The sequence below is a fragment of the Pelodiscus sinensis genome, chromosome 4, assembly GCF_049634645.1.
Source record: "Pelodiscus sinensis isolate JC-2024 chromosome 4, ASM4963464v1, whole genome shotgun sequence".
Taxonomy (NCBI): Eukaryota; Metazoa; Chordata; order Testudines; family Trionychidae; genus Pelodiscus; species Pelodiscus sinensis.
The window spans coordinates 120,518,685-120,533,023 of record NC_134714.1 but is presented as its reverse complement, the minus strand read 5'-3'; the positions used below and the strand labels follow the sequence as shown (position 1 = coordinate 120,533,023).

The 14,339-nt window shown below is 49.8% G+C and overlaps 1 protein-coding gene across 1 annotated transcript; it reads left to right on the top strand.

Annotated features, from left to right (window-relative positions):
• Positions 1–9,940: 9,940 nt before the first annotated feature.
• Positions 9,941–11,254, top strand: LOC142829318 (uncharacterized protein F54H12.2-like). The gene has a single exon (XM_075928798.1). The coding sequence runs from the start codon at positions 9,941–9,943 to the stop codon at positions 11,252–11,254; it is 1,314 nt and encodes a 437-aa protein (XP_075784913.1).
• The last annotated feature ends 3,085 nt before the right edge of the window (positions 11,255–14,339 follow it).

Here is a 14,339-nt window from a genome sequence, read left to right as displayed (position 1 = left end):
TCCGGAAAAAAGCCCCGATCGCGAAAATGGCCATCGGGGCTCTTTTCCGGAAAAGCGCGTCTACATTGGCCACAGACGCTTTTCCGGAAAAAGGGCTTTTCCGGAAAAGCAGCCTGCCAATGTAGACACTCCTTTTCCGGAAAAACTGAAAACGGAATAGTATTCCGTTTTAAGCATTTCCGGAAATTCATCCCAGTGTAGACACAGCCAAAGAGTTTGATCCTACAAGGCACCAGAGTGTCCTTAACTCCCACTGGCTCAGCAGATGCTCGGAACCTTATAAGATCTGTAGCCACAACCAGCAAACCAACGTGCGTGGCGGGTTTGCATTAGAATTTAGTGCTTGAGTGTGGCTCAGACCGGGGAAAACAGCATGGCATCCACCTCTGCTGTGGGTAGTAAAGGAGATCTTTATTCCCCAGGCATAGGCGCTAGAACTAGGGGTGCAGAAGCTTACAGTTTGGTTCGCTTACTCTCAGCACTCCCCCTGTACAATTTGTTCCAGCCTCCACCCTCTCTCCAGGGTTAGCAACTCAGTACCATCCACAGCACCAGTTACCCTACAAGGCAACAAATAAATGCCACCAACTGAGGAGCCAGCTTAATTTCTGGTGTGTAATGCCTGTATGACAGCACTTTGAACTGATACGGCACTTAGTCATAGCCACAATCTCTGAAGTCTATTGAACATGGGCACGTCTATATCTTGCCCTGGCTGACAGTTGGCCTTTCTCTACCCATTACTGATCCATTACACTGACAATAAATTGATCACTTGTGTATTGCCTATCTGCTGAGCATGGACAGACAGATATTATGCAGCTGTAAGACCTGATCCAACACCCACTGCAGTCAATTGGAGTCTTCCCACTGACTTCAATGGGCTTTAGATAAGATCCCAAATTGTGTGGTCACATTTCCAGTGGTGTGTTGCCCAGATAGTCAGTTGTTCTTCAGGCCAGTTAATACTTGGCTGTTAGAACTCTCTCTTTCTTGTCCTACAGCCTGACTGGATTGCAAGTGAGGCATATCTCACCTGGGGGACCACAGGTGCCCTGTGGGCAGAGCTGGGACAGTGGATCAGACAGCACTGACTGCAACAGAAGTGGGATTTCCCACTCTTTTTTCCATCCCTTTCTGCAGAAGGGTGCTGAGCTCTGTAGCTTTGCCCTGAATGCTTTGGACAGGCCTCTCAAAATGACACACACTAACACTGATTGAAAAGCAAACCCCATCCTGCCGGATAAAGTAGGCATGCCTGATAATTCTATACTCACCTTAGCGACCTGTTGGATATCAGCATAACCAGCGCAGGGCTTGCACATTACTCATGACCCAGCACAGAAGGCTGAGGAGTGAAGCTGAATTAATAAATCCAACCAGATGGCAAACAGTCCCAGATCTATGTGCACTATCTGCTGCATTGACATGCTCTGCCCTGCTCAGCTCTGCACAGGATTACAATGCCAGAGTCCCATTTGGATGATTCTCAGTGCTTGAAATGCAACCTCTTGCACTTTTCCTGCACGCTGGCAGATACGCAGGTTCTGGGTCCTCACGGGCTGCACACGTGAGATCTGTGGATGGCGGATGATCTCTGCACTGTCTCTGTGAACGTCACCTGGGAAAGCAGGAATCCTGCCAAACTACACCAGGTTTCTGTATGTTTTGCAGCCAGCACATTGTCTGGGTGAGAACTGCCAAAGGGCAAAGGCCACTGTGAGCACAGCTGTTCTGCACTAGTATTTCAGTGTAATTAGGGAAGCTTAAGGTCTGGCCTGCTCTGCCCTGGAATGTGACTACCGTCTTTGCTTCTTTGGTGTTTAGGTTACAGTCCGAGCCCAGATGCGTTTGGATCGTGCAGTATCTCAGAAGGGTTATTTTCTGTCATCTCCCATTGTTGTCCTGACTGCAATAATAACTGCAAATCCCGCCCCATTAGGGAAACAGCCTGGGCCAATTCTACATGCAGAAATGCAGATTCACAGGAAGTTCCATCTATCCTTAGCTTGCTGTGGCCTGAGCCCTTTTCAATCACAAGACACACAGGTCAGTGTGATATGTGACAGGGACAAATGGGAGCTTTCTACCACAGACTCCGGGGTCAGTCTTAATGCTCCATGAGGAGTACAGCTAGTTCGGATTAGGAAGCCTAATCCGAACTAGCTACTCCGTGCCGCGTGTAGCCGCGCGGCACGGGGTTCGAACTGCCGGCATTTAAAAATGGCGCCGGCCGGCTTTATGCAAATGAAGCCCGGGAAATTCAAATCCCGGGCTTCATTTGCAATTGCGGTATGCCTACATTACCCTCCTATTTCGAATTAGGAGGGTAGTGTAGACATACCCATAACGGTTTGTGTGGTCCCAGAGCGCCACCTTGTGGGAAGTTAAAAGTCAGTCTGCCTTTCCTATGAAACAAAAAACAGGACTTTACATGCCTTTCCTATGGGACTCTCCAGGTCCCCCAGAGCTGCTATCAGTGATCTGCAATCAAAGAGGGCTCAGCTTTCTCTCATACTTGCTTAAGCCTCAAATTTTACCCAGTCCTGTGTTGATATGTGAGAGTAGAAAGAAGACTGTGCAAGAAGCCTCCCCTTCCTTTCATCTCCAGGAAGGGGATGGGCACAATCCATTGGTGAAGCAGGATTGCTGCTAGATGGTATTGTCAACCACAGCAATCTTCCTGGGAAGCAGCACTGGGGGAAAGGCAGAGCCGCCAGGATAAAACCTAGGGGTGGGGGACACCTCAGATTCAATATGGCAATTCCTATTTTACAGTCTGCTGCTAAGGAAGAAACTCACTTGCTCACTATCCAGGCCCAGAGCAAGTGTGACAGCCCAAACCTCCAAGTACCTCCATGCAGCTGCCCTTAAAAACAAAAACCCAACAGAGAAATACTTCTTCCTTTTTGGAAAACATGGGCTGTCTCTACAAAAGCGACACTGGGCTGAGGCCAGTCGGTCCTTAATGTTAAAGAACCCGTACACAGAGCCAAGAAAAGGGGAGTCACAGAATCATGCTAATGTTTCCTTCTCTATAGTTGTCCTGAAGTAGATTGTATGGCCCACATCCTCAGTGTGAATTAGCATAGTCCCCTCAACTACACTATGTTCCTGCAGCTGAGGTGCGGTCCACTGCATCTCCTCCAGAACAAATGAAAAGAAACTTTAGTGGCATCTAAAGCTCTCCACTCTTTAATGCACATTTAATTTTTAAGAAATTGTGAATACGTAGTCTCAGCAGAAGGAAGCAGTGGATCTTGTAAATGAGAACTACTACATCCCTCTTCCTCTTTCAGTGCTGGATGTTCTCCCTTTTGAAAGCTCTCTCTCTCATTGTTTGACATCTTTTCTCAGTTCTGCTGTGTTTTGAGGATCAAAGGAAGCTCTCTGTTCCCAGATCTAGTTTAGGAGACCTGCAGGAAAGTGATCTTCAGAAGAATACAGGCAGTCCCCGGGTTACACGGATCCGATTTATGTTGGATCCATACTTACGAACGGGGCTTTTCTCGCCCAGGAGGACGCGGGTGTCGGGTCCGCCCAGACGTGCCGCGGTCCCGCCGCCCAGGTCCTCCGCAGCTTTGCTCCGCGTCTCCCTGGTCTTCTGGGCCCCCCTCCCCCCCCCCGAGTAGACCGGAGCAAAGCCGCGGAGGACCCGGGCGGCGGGACCGCGGCGCATCTCGGTCCCACCGCCCACGTCTCCCTGGTCTGCTGGGGGGTGGGGCGCAGCTCATGCCCCCCCCCCCCAGCAGACCAGGCTTTTCTCGTGGACTCCTGTGGTAGAGAAGCTGGGGCGCTGCCGGTTGGTCCCGCAGCGCCACTCCTCGGCGCTACTGGACCAACCCGCAGCAGCTGAATCAGGACGCCTGGGGCAGAGCAGCTGGGGTGCTGCTGGGTTGGTCCAGGCCAAAACTAAAAGTGCCGCAACAGCAGCCACAAACATCTACAGTATAGAGGAATGCAGCTCCTTCTTAAAGGAGCTTCAACCTACATCTCCGATGGACCAGCATGGTAGAATTTACAATACCACCTATCAGCAAAAGTTCTGTGCATGTCTAACTGTGGGTTACATGTCAAGCTAACACTACTGTAAAGACCAAAACAAACAAACAGAAAAAAGGTATCAGTAGCACAGGCCAATGATAATTGGGGACTTGCTTTCCTGAATACCTCAATGCATCCAAAAATACCTCAATGCATCCAATGCAACCATTTGAACACTACACAGCTTGTTGGATTTTTGCCTCTCTGCTTCTTTTCCAGTGATAGAGACAAGTAATGAAAACAAACCAACAGTTAACACTTTGGTGTTTAAAAGGGGCTTAGAACATCTCTTGGGACCGGGGGCGGGGGGGGGGGCGGGGGGAGGGGGAGAGACCAGTCCAGCAACTTTCCTTCCAGTGCTTAAAATCTGATGGTTTCCCCTTTAGGGCTCCTGAATACATTTATCACATCTGCTGCCTCTCCCTCTCCACTGTAGGTATCAACTACACTGCCTTAGTGGTGGGGATAGCGTTTGGTTGCACAGTGGTGTGTGTCGTTTTCCTGCTAGTGAAGAAGTCTTTTGTGAGGGTGCCATATTGGAACGTGTTCCTACGAATTAGCCTATCCCTGCAAATGGCATTTAAGGAAATCAGATTGTCGGGAGAATTATGGCAACTGAACCTGAAGGACACAATTGAGAACCACATCAAAGTTTGTGGGATTGAGGAGTCAGAGGCTAAGCAGATTGTGGATGGCAACATTTCTGACTTTGTTACAGGTACCACTAGTAGCATGAAGCCCACAATCAAGACAGGTGTGGGTAGTTTAAATTCTAGAACCCACTATGATGCTGATTAAAAATAAGAATGTGGAACATACAGCCTTGTGAGACTTTTAGATGCAGTTTGCTTAGGACTTGTCTCCACTGCCGCAGACAGCTTGAGAGAGAAGAGGGAGGTGGTGGAGAGCTTAAGAGTGACATGGTCAAAGCAACAGGCTAAAGAAATTATTTTTTCAGCATTCAGTTTAACATGATCTGCTAGCTCTGATGGAAACTACAAGCTGCCTTGACGTTGCTATGTTATCTCAAGTTAGTCAACCCAAGTGAACACGCCTTTTATTATCATGAAAACACGGTCTCATATCTCAACAATTCTTAATGACAGGCCATTACCTTATCACAAGCCAACTGGTCTATGCATTCCATATCTCCCTCTCTCAATTACTGGAAGCTTCTGCTCCATGACCCCAGCTGCACGCAACTCCAGTCCTTACAAAACACAGCCAGTAAGATCAGCTTCCTTGTCCCTCCCTGTCATCCTCTCACCCGCCATCCCTAGGCCTCATCTCCACCATTTCAAATACAAGGTTCTTTATATCACAGCTCGGCATTAACCTACCCCACCTTACTGAGCTGCCTCTCATTGTGCTACTAGGAAGGCCAGCCTCAGTGCTCCATTTGTTTACTCCTCCCACAAGCACCACCTGCTCTCTGCCACATCATGCTGTGCATAGAGAGCACTTCCTCAGCTGTGCTGTGAGGTCACTACTCTTCATTTAAATCCCTCCTCAAGAGGCACTTCTAACATGCCACCTACAAGAAATCAGCTTATTAATAAGGGCCTAAGCAGAGGGGGCAGAGGAGGAGTGTTTATAATTAAAATATAACCGGGACTATATCAAAGCCTGAGTTAACATTAGTAGTAAATACCTCGATACCTTTCGTCACCATGCAATTTTGACAGGTGCCCCGCCCCCTGACGTCACCTACACCCGCCCTCCCCCTGACATCACCTCCGTCCGCCCGCCCCCTGACGTCACCTCCGCCTGCCCGCCCCCTGACATCACCAAGCACCGCCCTCCCCCTGACATCACCAAGTGCCGCCCCCCCATTGATGAGATTACCTATCCCTGCCCCTTTATACAGAGCGGGGTTTCAAGATGGCGGGGCAGTCATATTTCCGGGGTTCGGGGGACCTCCTGTGAAAAGAAAAGAAAAGAAAAGGGAGCTCTCGGGCGGCCCGTCTCGACCCGCGGGGGCCGAAAGAGGGAATGGCCGGAGGGGCGGCCGGAGAGGCCTAGCCATCTGTTAGGCGGAGCCAATAGAACTTCATCTCCGCCCTCGAGGCCAGACCAATAGAAGTTAGAGGGTGGCGTTATTGTGTTTTTTATTGTGTATAAAAGCGGGTTAGTTTTAAAACCAAACGACACGGACCTACGGGCGGGCCCCAAAACAGATCTATGGCCGGCCTAAAGGATTTTGCAGACATTAAGGAAACCGAGCGCTTTTGGGGCGCCCTGAAGGCTACGCCGCTGGCTCAAATAAACATTCCTATAGACAGAGAGTCGAAAATGTGGGGCGGTTTGACGCCCGTGAAAAAGAAGAAGAGCTGCGTGGAAGAAAACCCTAGGACGTCTATGGCGGACGAAGAGCCGAAAACAGCGGTAAGCGGCTCGGCGGGGGGTTTTGTAGCAAAAGGCGGACAAAAGCGGTCGCGCGATACTAATGTTATATTTTTATAGGTTAGTGCTCCAAAAGCAGAGAGCACGCGCGAGGTGATGCTCCCCGAGGAAGAAGAAGAAGAAGAAGACACTGTGTACGAGGACATGGCCCCCGAAACACGGACCGCTGTAAAAGAAGGAGAAAGCGCAGACACGGCAACGGGTCCCGAGGAAACAGAAAAAGTATACGGGGCTGTGGGTCCCGAGCCAGAGGCCGGGGCGAGCGATAAGGAAAATCACCCGCCGCCGCTGCCGTCTGAGGGGCTGATAAACTCCCCGGATTCGGGGGCAGAGGCAGAAGAGCGAGAGACGGTAAAAGCAAACTTTATTTTATTAAAAAGAAATAAAATACGGCTCTAAACAACAAAAGTTAAATCTCGTGTTTAATAACAGGAAGCCGACACGGGGTATGACACGGACAACGGGGTGATTGAGGTAAAAGGCTTTATTTTTATGGTAAAACGGGGGTCGCAAAAATAAAGATGTAATTTTTGGTGTGTTTGTTTGTAACAGCTGACCTCTTCAGAGGATGACGAGAGCGGGGCTCGGACGGGGGTAGCCGTGATATGCACTTGCTGCTTTTGCGTGAGCACAGAGGAGAAAAAAAAAAGCAACGAAGAAAACAGCCAGGACGAGAGAGAGCTGGTTATGGACGATATTGTTAAAGCCGTGATAGTAAAAGTGTTTTACCATTGTTTGAAAAAGGTGATGTTTGAAACCTGCGTGCCGTGTGCGGAAAAATACCCCGATCCATTTAATTTTAACATTTTGTTTTGGAACCGCTCAGAGGAGTTTTACCAACTTAGACGTATCGCTACTAAGTTGGATGTCGCGCGGGTTTTGTACATTATTATGGCCGAAGGGCACAAATGGGATAAGCTAAACGTAACCTCCGAAACGGTAGCACACATTATTAAAACGCTCAGGGAGGTAGCCGAGAGCGCAGACCCCACAACCTATTTGATAAACCTGTCAAAAAAGGTGATGATAAAGGCGGGCCGCCCAGCATGCAGAAGGATCGGCAAAATTAACCCCGACACTTTTTATGCGTCGCGTCGCGGGGTTGAGGGGGTTCAAAAAAAAGTTGTGTTTTGATTAAAGCGTTATGTGTAGGCCGAATGCTTATGTATTTAATAAAGCAAAAGAAAAATGTTGTATTCACGAGAAACATCCCGACGCCTGTGTGCTTATTAAAGCGAGCGGAGGGGCGGTGCGGGGGTTTAGACACGGCTGCCAGGCTAAAAGCGGTGTATTATTCTCCCGGGGAAGCCGGTAGTTTTGGGGGCGTGACGCCCCTATATCAAGCCGCTAAAAGGCGGCACGCGGCTTTAAGTAAAAAACAGGTCGCCGACTGGTTCGCGGACCAAGATGCTTACGCTTTACACAAGCCGGCAAGAATAAAGTTTAAAAGAAATAAAACCGTGGTGTCCGACGTGGAAGCGCAATGGCAAGCGGATTTGGTCGACATGACGCCCCACACCGGTCACAACGACGACCGTAAATATATTTTAACAGCGATAGACATTTTGTCTAAGCACGCCTGGGCGGTGTCGCTAAAAAACAAAACGGGGCCCGAAGTAGCTAAGGCGTTTAAAGCGGTCTTTGAACAAGGCTGCGTGCCTCAAAAATTACAAACAGATAGAGGAAAAGAGTTTTTAAACCGGGCTTTAGAAACTTTACTAAAACAACACGGCGTGCGCCACTTTGTTACCAATAACGAGGTGAAGGCCGGGGTGGTGGAGAGGTTTAACAGGACCCTGAAATCCCAGATGTGGAGGTATTTTACCGCCCGTAACACCTTTCGGTACGTTAACGTGTTGCAGGCCTTTCTAGACGGGTACAACGGGAGTTATCACAGGACCATAAAAAGACGCTCCGTGACGTGACGCCCGCTAACGCTCTGAGCGTCTGGAAAACAATTTACGGGGATAGTTTTAAAATAAAAACGGCGCCGCCCCTTTTTAAAAAAGGAGATCACGTGAGAATTTCTAAAACAAAGGGGGTGTTTGAAAAGGGCTACGAGCAGACCTTTACGGACGAAATATTTATCGTCACCGACGTCGTATCGCGGGGGCCGAGACCGGCGTACGCGTTAAAAGTTTACGGAGAAGAAAAAGTCAGGGGGTCTTTTTATTCCGAAGAATTACAAAAAGTTAACCCTAATCAGCTTCTTTTAGTAAAATGGAAAAGGTGGCCTGATCAATTTAACAGATGGGTAAAAGCGGCTCACGCGCTAGACCTTTAAGACGGTTGGGGAAAAAAGATGGCCGAAGGGGGCATTTACGTCACCTTACCCAGCAACGCCTCCGCCGCGGTTTTTCCTCAGAACACCAACTCCAATTTTACCGTACAGCTGGCCAAGCCTTTAAATTTGAACGGCCGCTGGGAAGTCGCCTTATCCGAAATTCATTATTGTCATTCGTGGAATACCCTGTCTCACGAGACCCTGTTTACGATAGCCTCTGAAAAAGAAATTCATCGTCTTACAATGCAGCCCGGTTATTATTCCTCCGTTCAGCATTTAGTTGAGGGCCTTAACGAATCCATCAAGAAGCAGGCCGAGAACCAAACCGCGCGTCTCGTTTACGACCCGGTGACCAGGCGGGTTTGGTTAAAAACCGCCGGGGGCGCGGCTTATTTTTCCGCCGAGGGGGAGCTGGCGGCGCTCTTGGGCGTGATACCGAGCAGTCCTTGCAAGGTGGCGCCGCACCCCGCTGACAATACGGGCGGGTTTAACTCTTTATACGTATACACGGACATCGTGGAACATCAGTTAGTGGGAGACCACTACGTGCCGCTGTTGCATTGCGTCCCCACCCAGGGCAGCAATAACGAATTTATTACCCTTGCCTATGACAAGCCGCATTACGTGCCCATGAGCAAGCAACACATCGGGACCGTGACCATCGAAATAAAAACGGATCAAAATAAAAACGTTTTATTTAGTTACGGAAAGGTGATCGTTAAACTCCACCTGCGACCCAGGAAAACGGAGGAATGAGGATCGTAAAAAACCACGGGGACCCCGCGGTGTATAGAAACTACTATAAAGCCCAGGTGGGGTATGCCCTGCCGGGGTATCACGGATTACCCGTGATGTACAGGGCCGGTTTAGGCGGAATTTTTCGCGGCCTTTTTAGGAAAGCCGTCCCCCTGCTGCGAAGAGGCTTTGAAATAATTAAGCCCCACATGAAAACCGCTGCCAAAAACATAACCAAGGACATGGTGAGCCACGTGACCAGCCCCGTCATGAACAAAATCGGGTCCCAGGAAGGTTTGGGGTTAGCGGTGGTGCAGCGCAAAAGAACCGCGACGCGCCTCCCGTTCACGGGGCCCCCCAGGCCCTTTAAAATAAAAAAGGCGTCGGGGAAACGCCGCGCCCCCAGAACTAAAACGCGCGCTAAGAAGAAGAGACAGAACCCCGGGCCCCGCGGTAAAAGGGATATATTTTAAAATGTCTTTTATTCATTGCGGGTCCAAAGAATGCGCCAAGTCGGAGCTGGATCTCTTTCAAATAGCCCCCACGCAAACCAGCATCGAGAACAGTTACTACGTGGAGATTCCGCCCCTGTCCGCTTTAACGGTGAACACCCCTCTAGAATTTTTTATTTCTGGACACGGAGATCATTACTTGGATCTTAACAACACCCTGCTGCACGTGTGTTGTCGGGTGGTAAAAGCAGACGGCACGGATCTGGATGATGACGAGCGGGTGGCGCTGACAAACTACCCCATCGCCGCCCTTTTTAACCAGCTGGACGTTACGCTGGGCGATCGGCTGATCAGCCAGAGCAACAACTGTTACCCTTACAGAGCCATGATAGAGTTGATTTTGAACTACGGCCATGGCGCTCTCAAGACGCAGTTTTCCACGGGGGGGTTTCAGAAAGACACAATGGGGCTCCTTGAAAACACCGCCCTGGCGGGCGTGCGAAACGAGGGCTTCCAGCGCCAGGCCAAACTAACCAGCAACAGCAGAAAGCTGGATTTGCTGGGGGTTTTACACAGCGATTTGTTTTTTCAAGAAAAGCTTTTGCTAAACGGCGTGGACTTAAAAATTAAACTAACGCGTAGCAAAGACGCGTTTTGCCTCATGAGCGGAAACGCGGCGGAGAATTATAAAGTGCATATTATTTTGGCGGCCCTGTTTGTAAAACGGGTAAAAGTGACACCGGGGGTTCGCTTGGGGCACGCGGAGGCACTCATGACCGCCAACGCTAAGTACCCGGTAGACCGCGTGGGCCTAAAGGTGTTTAGCATACCGGCCGGCAGCCGCGTCAGCAACCAGAAAAACCTTTTTTTGGGGCAGCTGCCCAAGCAGCTCGTGATCGGGTTTGTAGATAACGACGCCTTTAGCGGCAGTTACGTTAAAAACCCCTTTAACTTTAAACATTATAACATTAATTTTGTGGCCTTATACGTGGACGGCGAGCAGGTGCCGGCTAAGCCGTTGCAGCCCGATTTTGAGAACGGGAACTGCGTGAGGGAGTACCTGCAGTTGGTGCAGGCGACGGGGAAGCACGGAAAAGACCTAGCGCTTATAATAGACCGCGAAGAGTTTGCCCGGGGTTACACGCTGTTCGCTTTTGACCTGAGCCCGGATCAGGAGGGCGCCGACCATTATTCCATGATTAAAACCGGCAACCTGAGAGCGGAAATTCGGTTTGCTACGGCGCTGGAGTCCACTATTAACATGATAGTGTACGGCGTGTTTGACAACGTGCTGGAAGTGAACCACCGGAGAAACGTCCTGTTTGACTATATGTAACGTTGAACACGGGCCAAATAATACACTTTTTATCGAAGGACCCTTCGTTTTTAGATGTTTTTCCTAGCGATAGGCTCCCGGCGGGGCGTGTGGTGGAAAGGCCCGCGGGGCTGATCGTTAACACCCACCCCCGTCATTTGCCCGGGGAACACTGGCTGGCCCTTTACTTACCCGGGCGGGGGGACGGAGAGTTTTTTGATTCCTACGGTTTGCCCCCAAACAGCGGTTTTTTCCCTAAATCTATCATGGCTTTCTTAAACCGGAACGCTAGCCGTACGGTGTTTCAGCAGAGACAGCTGCAGGACCCGCTAGCCGTGACCTGCGGATATCATTGTATATATTTTTTAATGCAGCGGGCTAGGGGCTTATCTTTTGATCAGATTTTGAAATTGTACTCTAACGATTTACCGGCAAACGAGCGCATGGTGATGCGGTTTTTAAAAGGAAAAGCGTCGCGGGGTCCCAAACCCGCGTCGAACGTGTTTCAGCCCGTTCAGACGTGCTTGTCTTGTCGTGAGTTTAAAGAGGCGCGTTAATAAAGCACTAAAATAAAACCGAATCGTGGTTGAGTTTTTTATTTTACACCTTTAACCAAGCGATTTTCCGCTTTTTATCGGCGGGGCGCTGAGAAGTGACCTCTCCCGACTCTAGCCCCGCTTTAAGGCTGTCTAAATATTCTTTATTGGTAACATGACTCACGACGGCAGTCGGGGCGTTTAGCTCCGCCAAGGCTTTCATAAAAGCCTTCCAGCCCCTGGGAGCAGCTTTCTTGTTAGCGAAAGAATAAGGACCTGTTACCCCCCTCACTAAGTCGAGCATGTGAGAGCCGACCACGGGCGTCCCCCGGTACACAAAACCCCCGTCGGCGGTCCAAGAGGCGATGTCTTTATGCCGGCCGAGTTTATGTAGCAGCATTTCGGCTTTTTTTTTATAGCGGGGGTTTACCCCCTCCAGCACGTCCCGAACCACAAAGTCCTCGGTTCTGCCGACGGCTTCGGGGGGAGGCTTTTCCTCCGACGCTTCTGTCGGGGGCTCGGGGAGTCAGAGACTTATTTTAGTTTTTTCCGCTTCCCCCTGCCTGTTTAACACCAGATATCTTTGCAAAGCCCTTTCGTAAAGTTTTGCCTTTTCGTAGTCGGGGAGGTCGGTTCTTTGAAGAACGTCTTTCATTTCCACATCCAAACGCTGAGCGGCGGTGGTTCTGATGTTTTCTTCCCTGCCTTTCAGCTGCTCCAACTGGCGGCTAGGCACCAGATACAGTTTTTCAGCGTGCTCCATTCTTTGCTCCTGCCCCGGGGCCGGTGGGGGTGGATTTTATCTGCTGGTTAGCAGGCCCAACAGTAGAGGGAGAGCAAAGCTCAGCAAGGGGCCGATAAAGCCTCCTGACTGCTTGACAAGGAGCTTTTTCTTTTTGAGGGACAGGCTTTTATCGCTCAGTTTTTTGATAGCCCGCCGGTTTTTTTTTAGCACGCTTATTTGGCGCGGTTTGAGGGGACGTTGCCCTTTAAAGTGTTGAGCGCTATTTCGGAGATGGCCACCACCAGGTCGTCAGAGGCCGCGCAGAGGATAGCTTTTCTTTACTGCGGCTTGGCTTTTATGAGAAGCCTTAACAGAGCCAGGTTTCTGTGCACGCGCGTGGACATGATCGCGCGGAACCCCGCTCTTTTGTAAAAATGGGGGCCCTCGGTACAACCGTCTATTTTTTATTAGCTTTTTTAAACACGTATACGCAGGGCCAGTCGGGGGGGAAAAAGCCCGGTTCTTAACCTGTAGGCTTCGGGCGTTGAAGCGTTTAAATCCACCAACAGGTACCCGTAAGGTCTTTTGGTAGCATCCTCAAAGGCCTCCAAAAAAACCCGCGTTTTACCGGGATACATCTGGCGGGCCAGCGTTGTGATTTGCAGCTTATCGCGGGGGTTTTTAAAAAGAACCATGTACTTGGTATTTAAATTAATCGTCCTTTTTTTTCCCTGACAAAAAATGTTTTGCACGATGTACATGACGCTTAGGTTTCTGTGGTGCACGTATTTTGTAAAGGCCTTTTCGATTTCGCCATTTTCAGAAGCAGACTCCATCAGGTCGTCTATAATTACCATATTCGCTTTATTGCTAGCAAGCAGCCGTTCATCATTAAAAGTTTCCGGTAACCCCTCCATAAACGTCACCCGCGGAAATTTTTGCAGCAGCTCTTTATACAGCGGCTGCCAGCAGCTATAGCACCAGACAATGTTTTCAGGCACACGCGATAGCAGTTTATCCTCATTTTCTAACAGCTGCTTTATAAAAAAGGTTTTTCCAGAGTTCGAAGGGCCGCAAAGCAGACAGGAAAAGGGGTGAACGAAGCGAAGCGGGCTTTGCATTATATTTAGTACCCGTACGGCCAGGTTTTGAAATCCTCCTCGAGAACCCTTTTGTCGTAAACGACCTTTTGGGTTTTTTTTAGAGTTCTTGTTTCTATCAGCCAGTGTTTTTTTACCCTGACTATCCCCGGCTGTCGTACCACGATCTCTTTTGGAGCGCCCCCCGCCGGGTAAGCCCTGACGAGCTCTTTTAAACTTTCAAAATTAATGTTTTTGCTGTTTCCGGCGTTGAGCGTGATACCTTTGACTTTCATGCAGGTGTGCCCACCGGATAGCTTGTACCCGTACGTTTTAGGCCCCGCGGACACAAACTCCACGATGTGCTCTCCCTCCGCGATTTCGCTGGTCAGCTCCCCTAGATAATCCCCCAAGGGCGGGTTCCACTCTCCCTCTTTGCTAACGAATATCACGGAGTCGGTGTCGTGGTAAAGACACCGCTCTTGTAAGCGGTCTAAGAGGCGGTAGAGCTCTAGGCGGGCGTAGGCGGTGGTGAAGCAAGCAATGAACATGTTCGTGTTGCTCGAACTGGTGCAGCGCTCCTTTTCGTACTTCCACGACACCACCGCCGTGTCATCGTCGATAAACTCGCACGACAACACGGCGTAATAAGGTACAAAAACGTACTTGAAGAGCTCGTCCGGATTCGTCACGATGCTGGTGTTAGTTAAATTTGTCCGTTGGCCAAATTTTCCCCACAAGGAATTTAAAAACAGTTTTGAAATTTG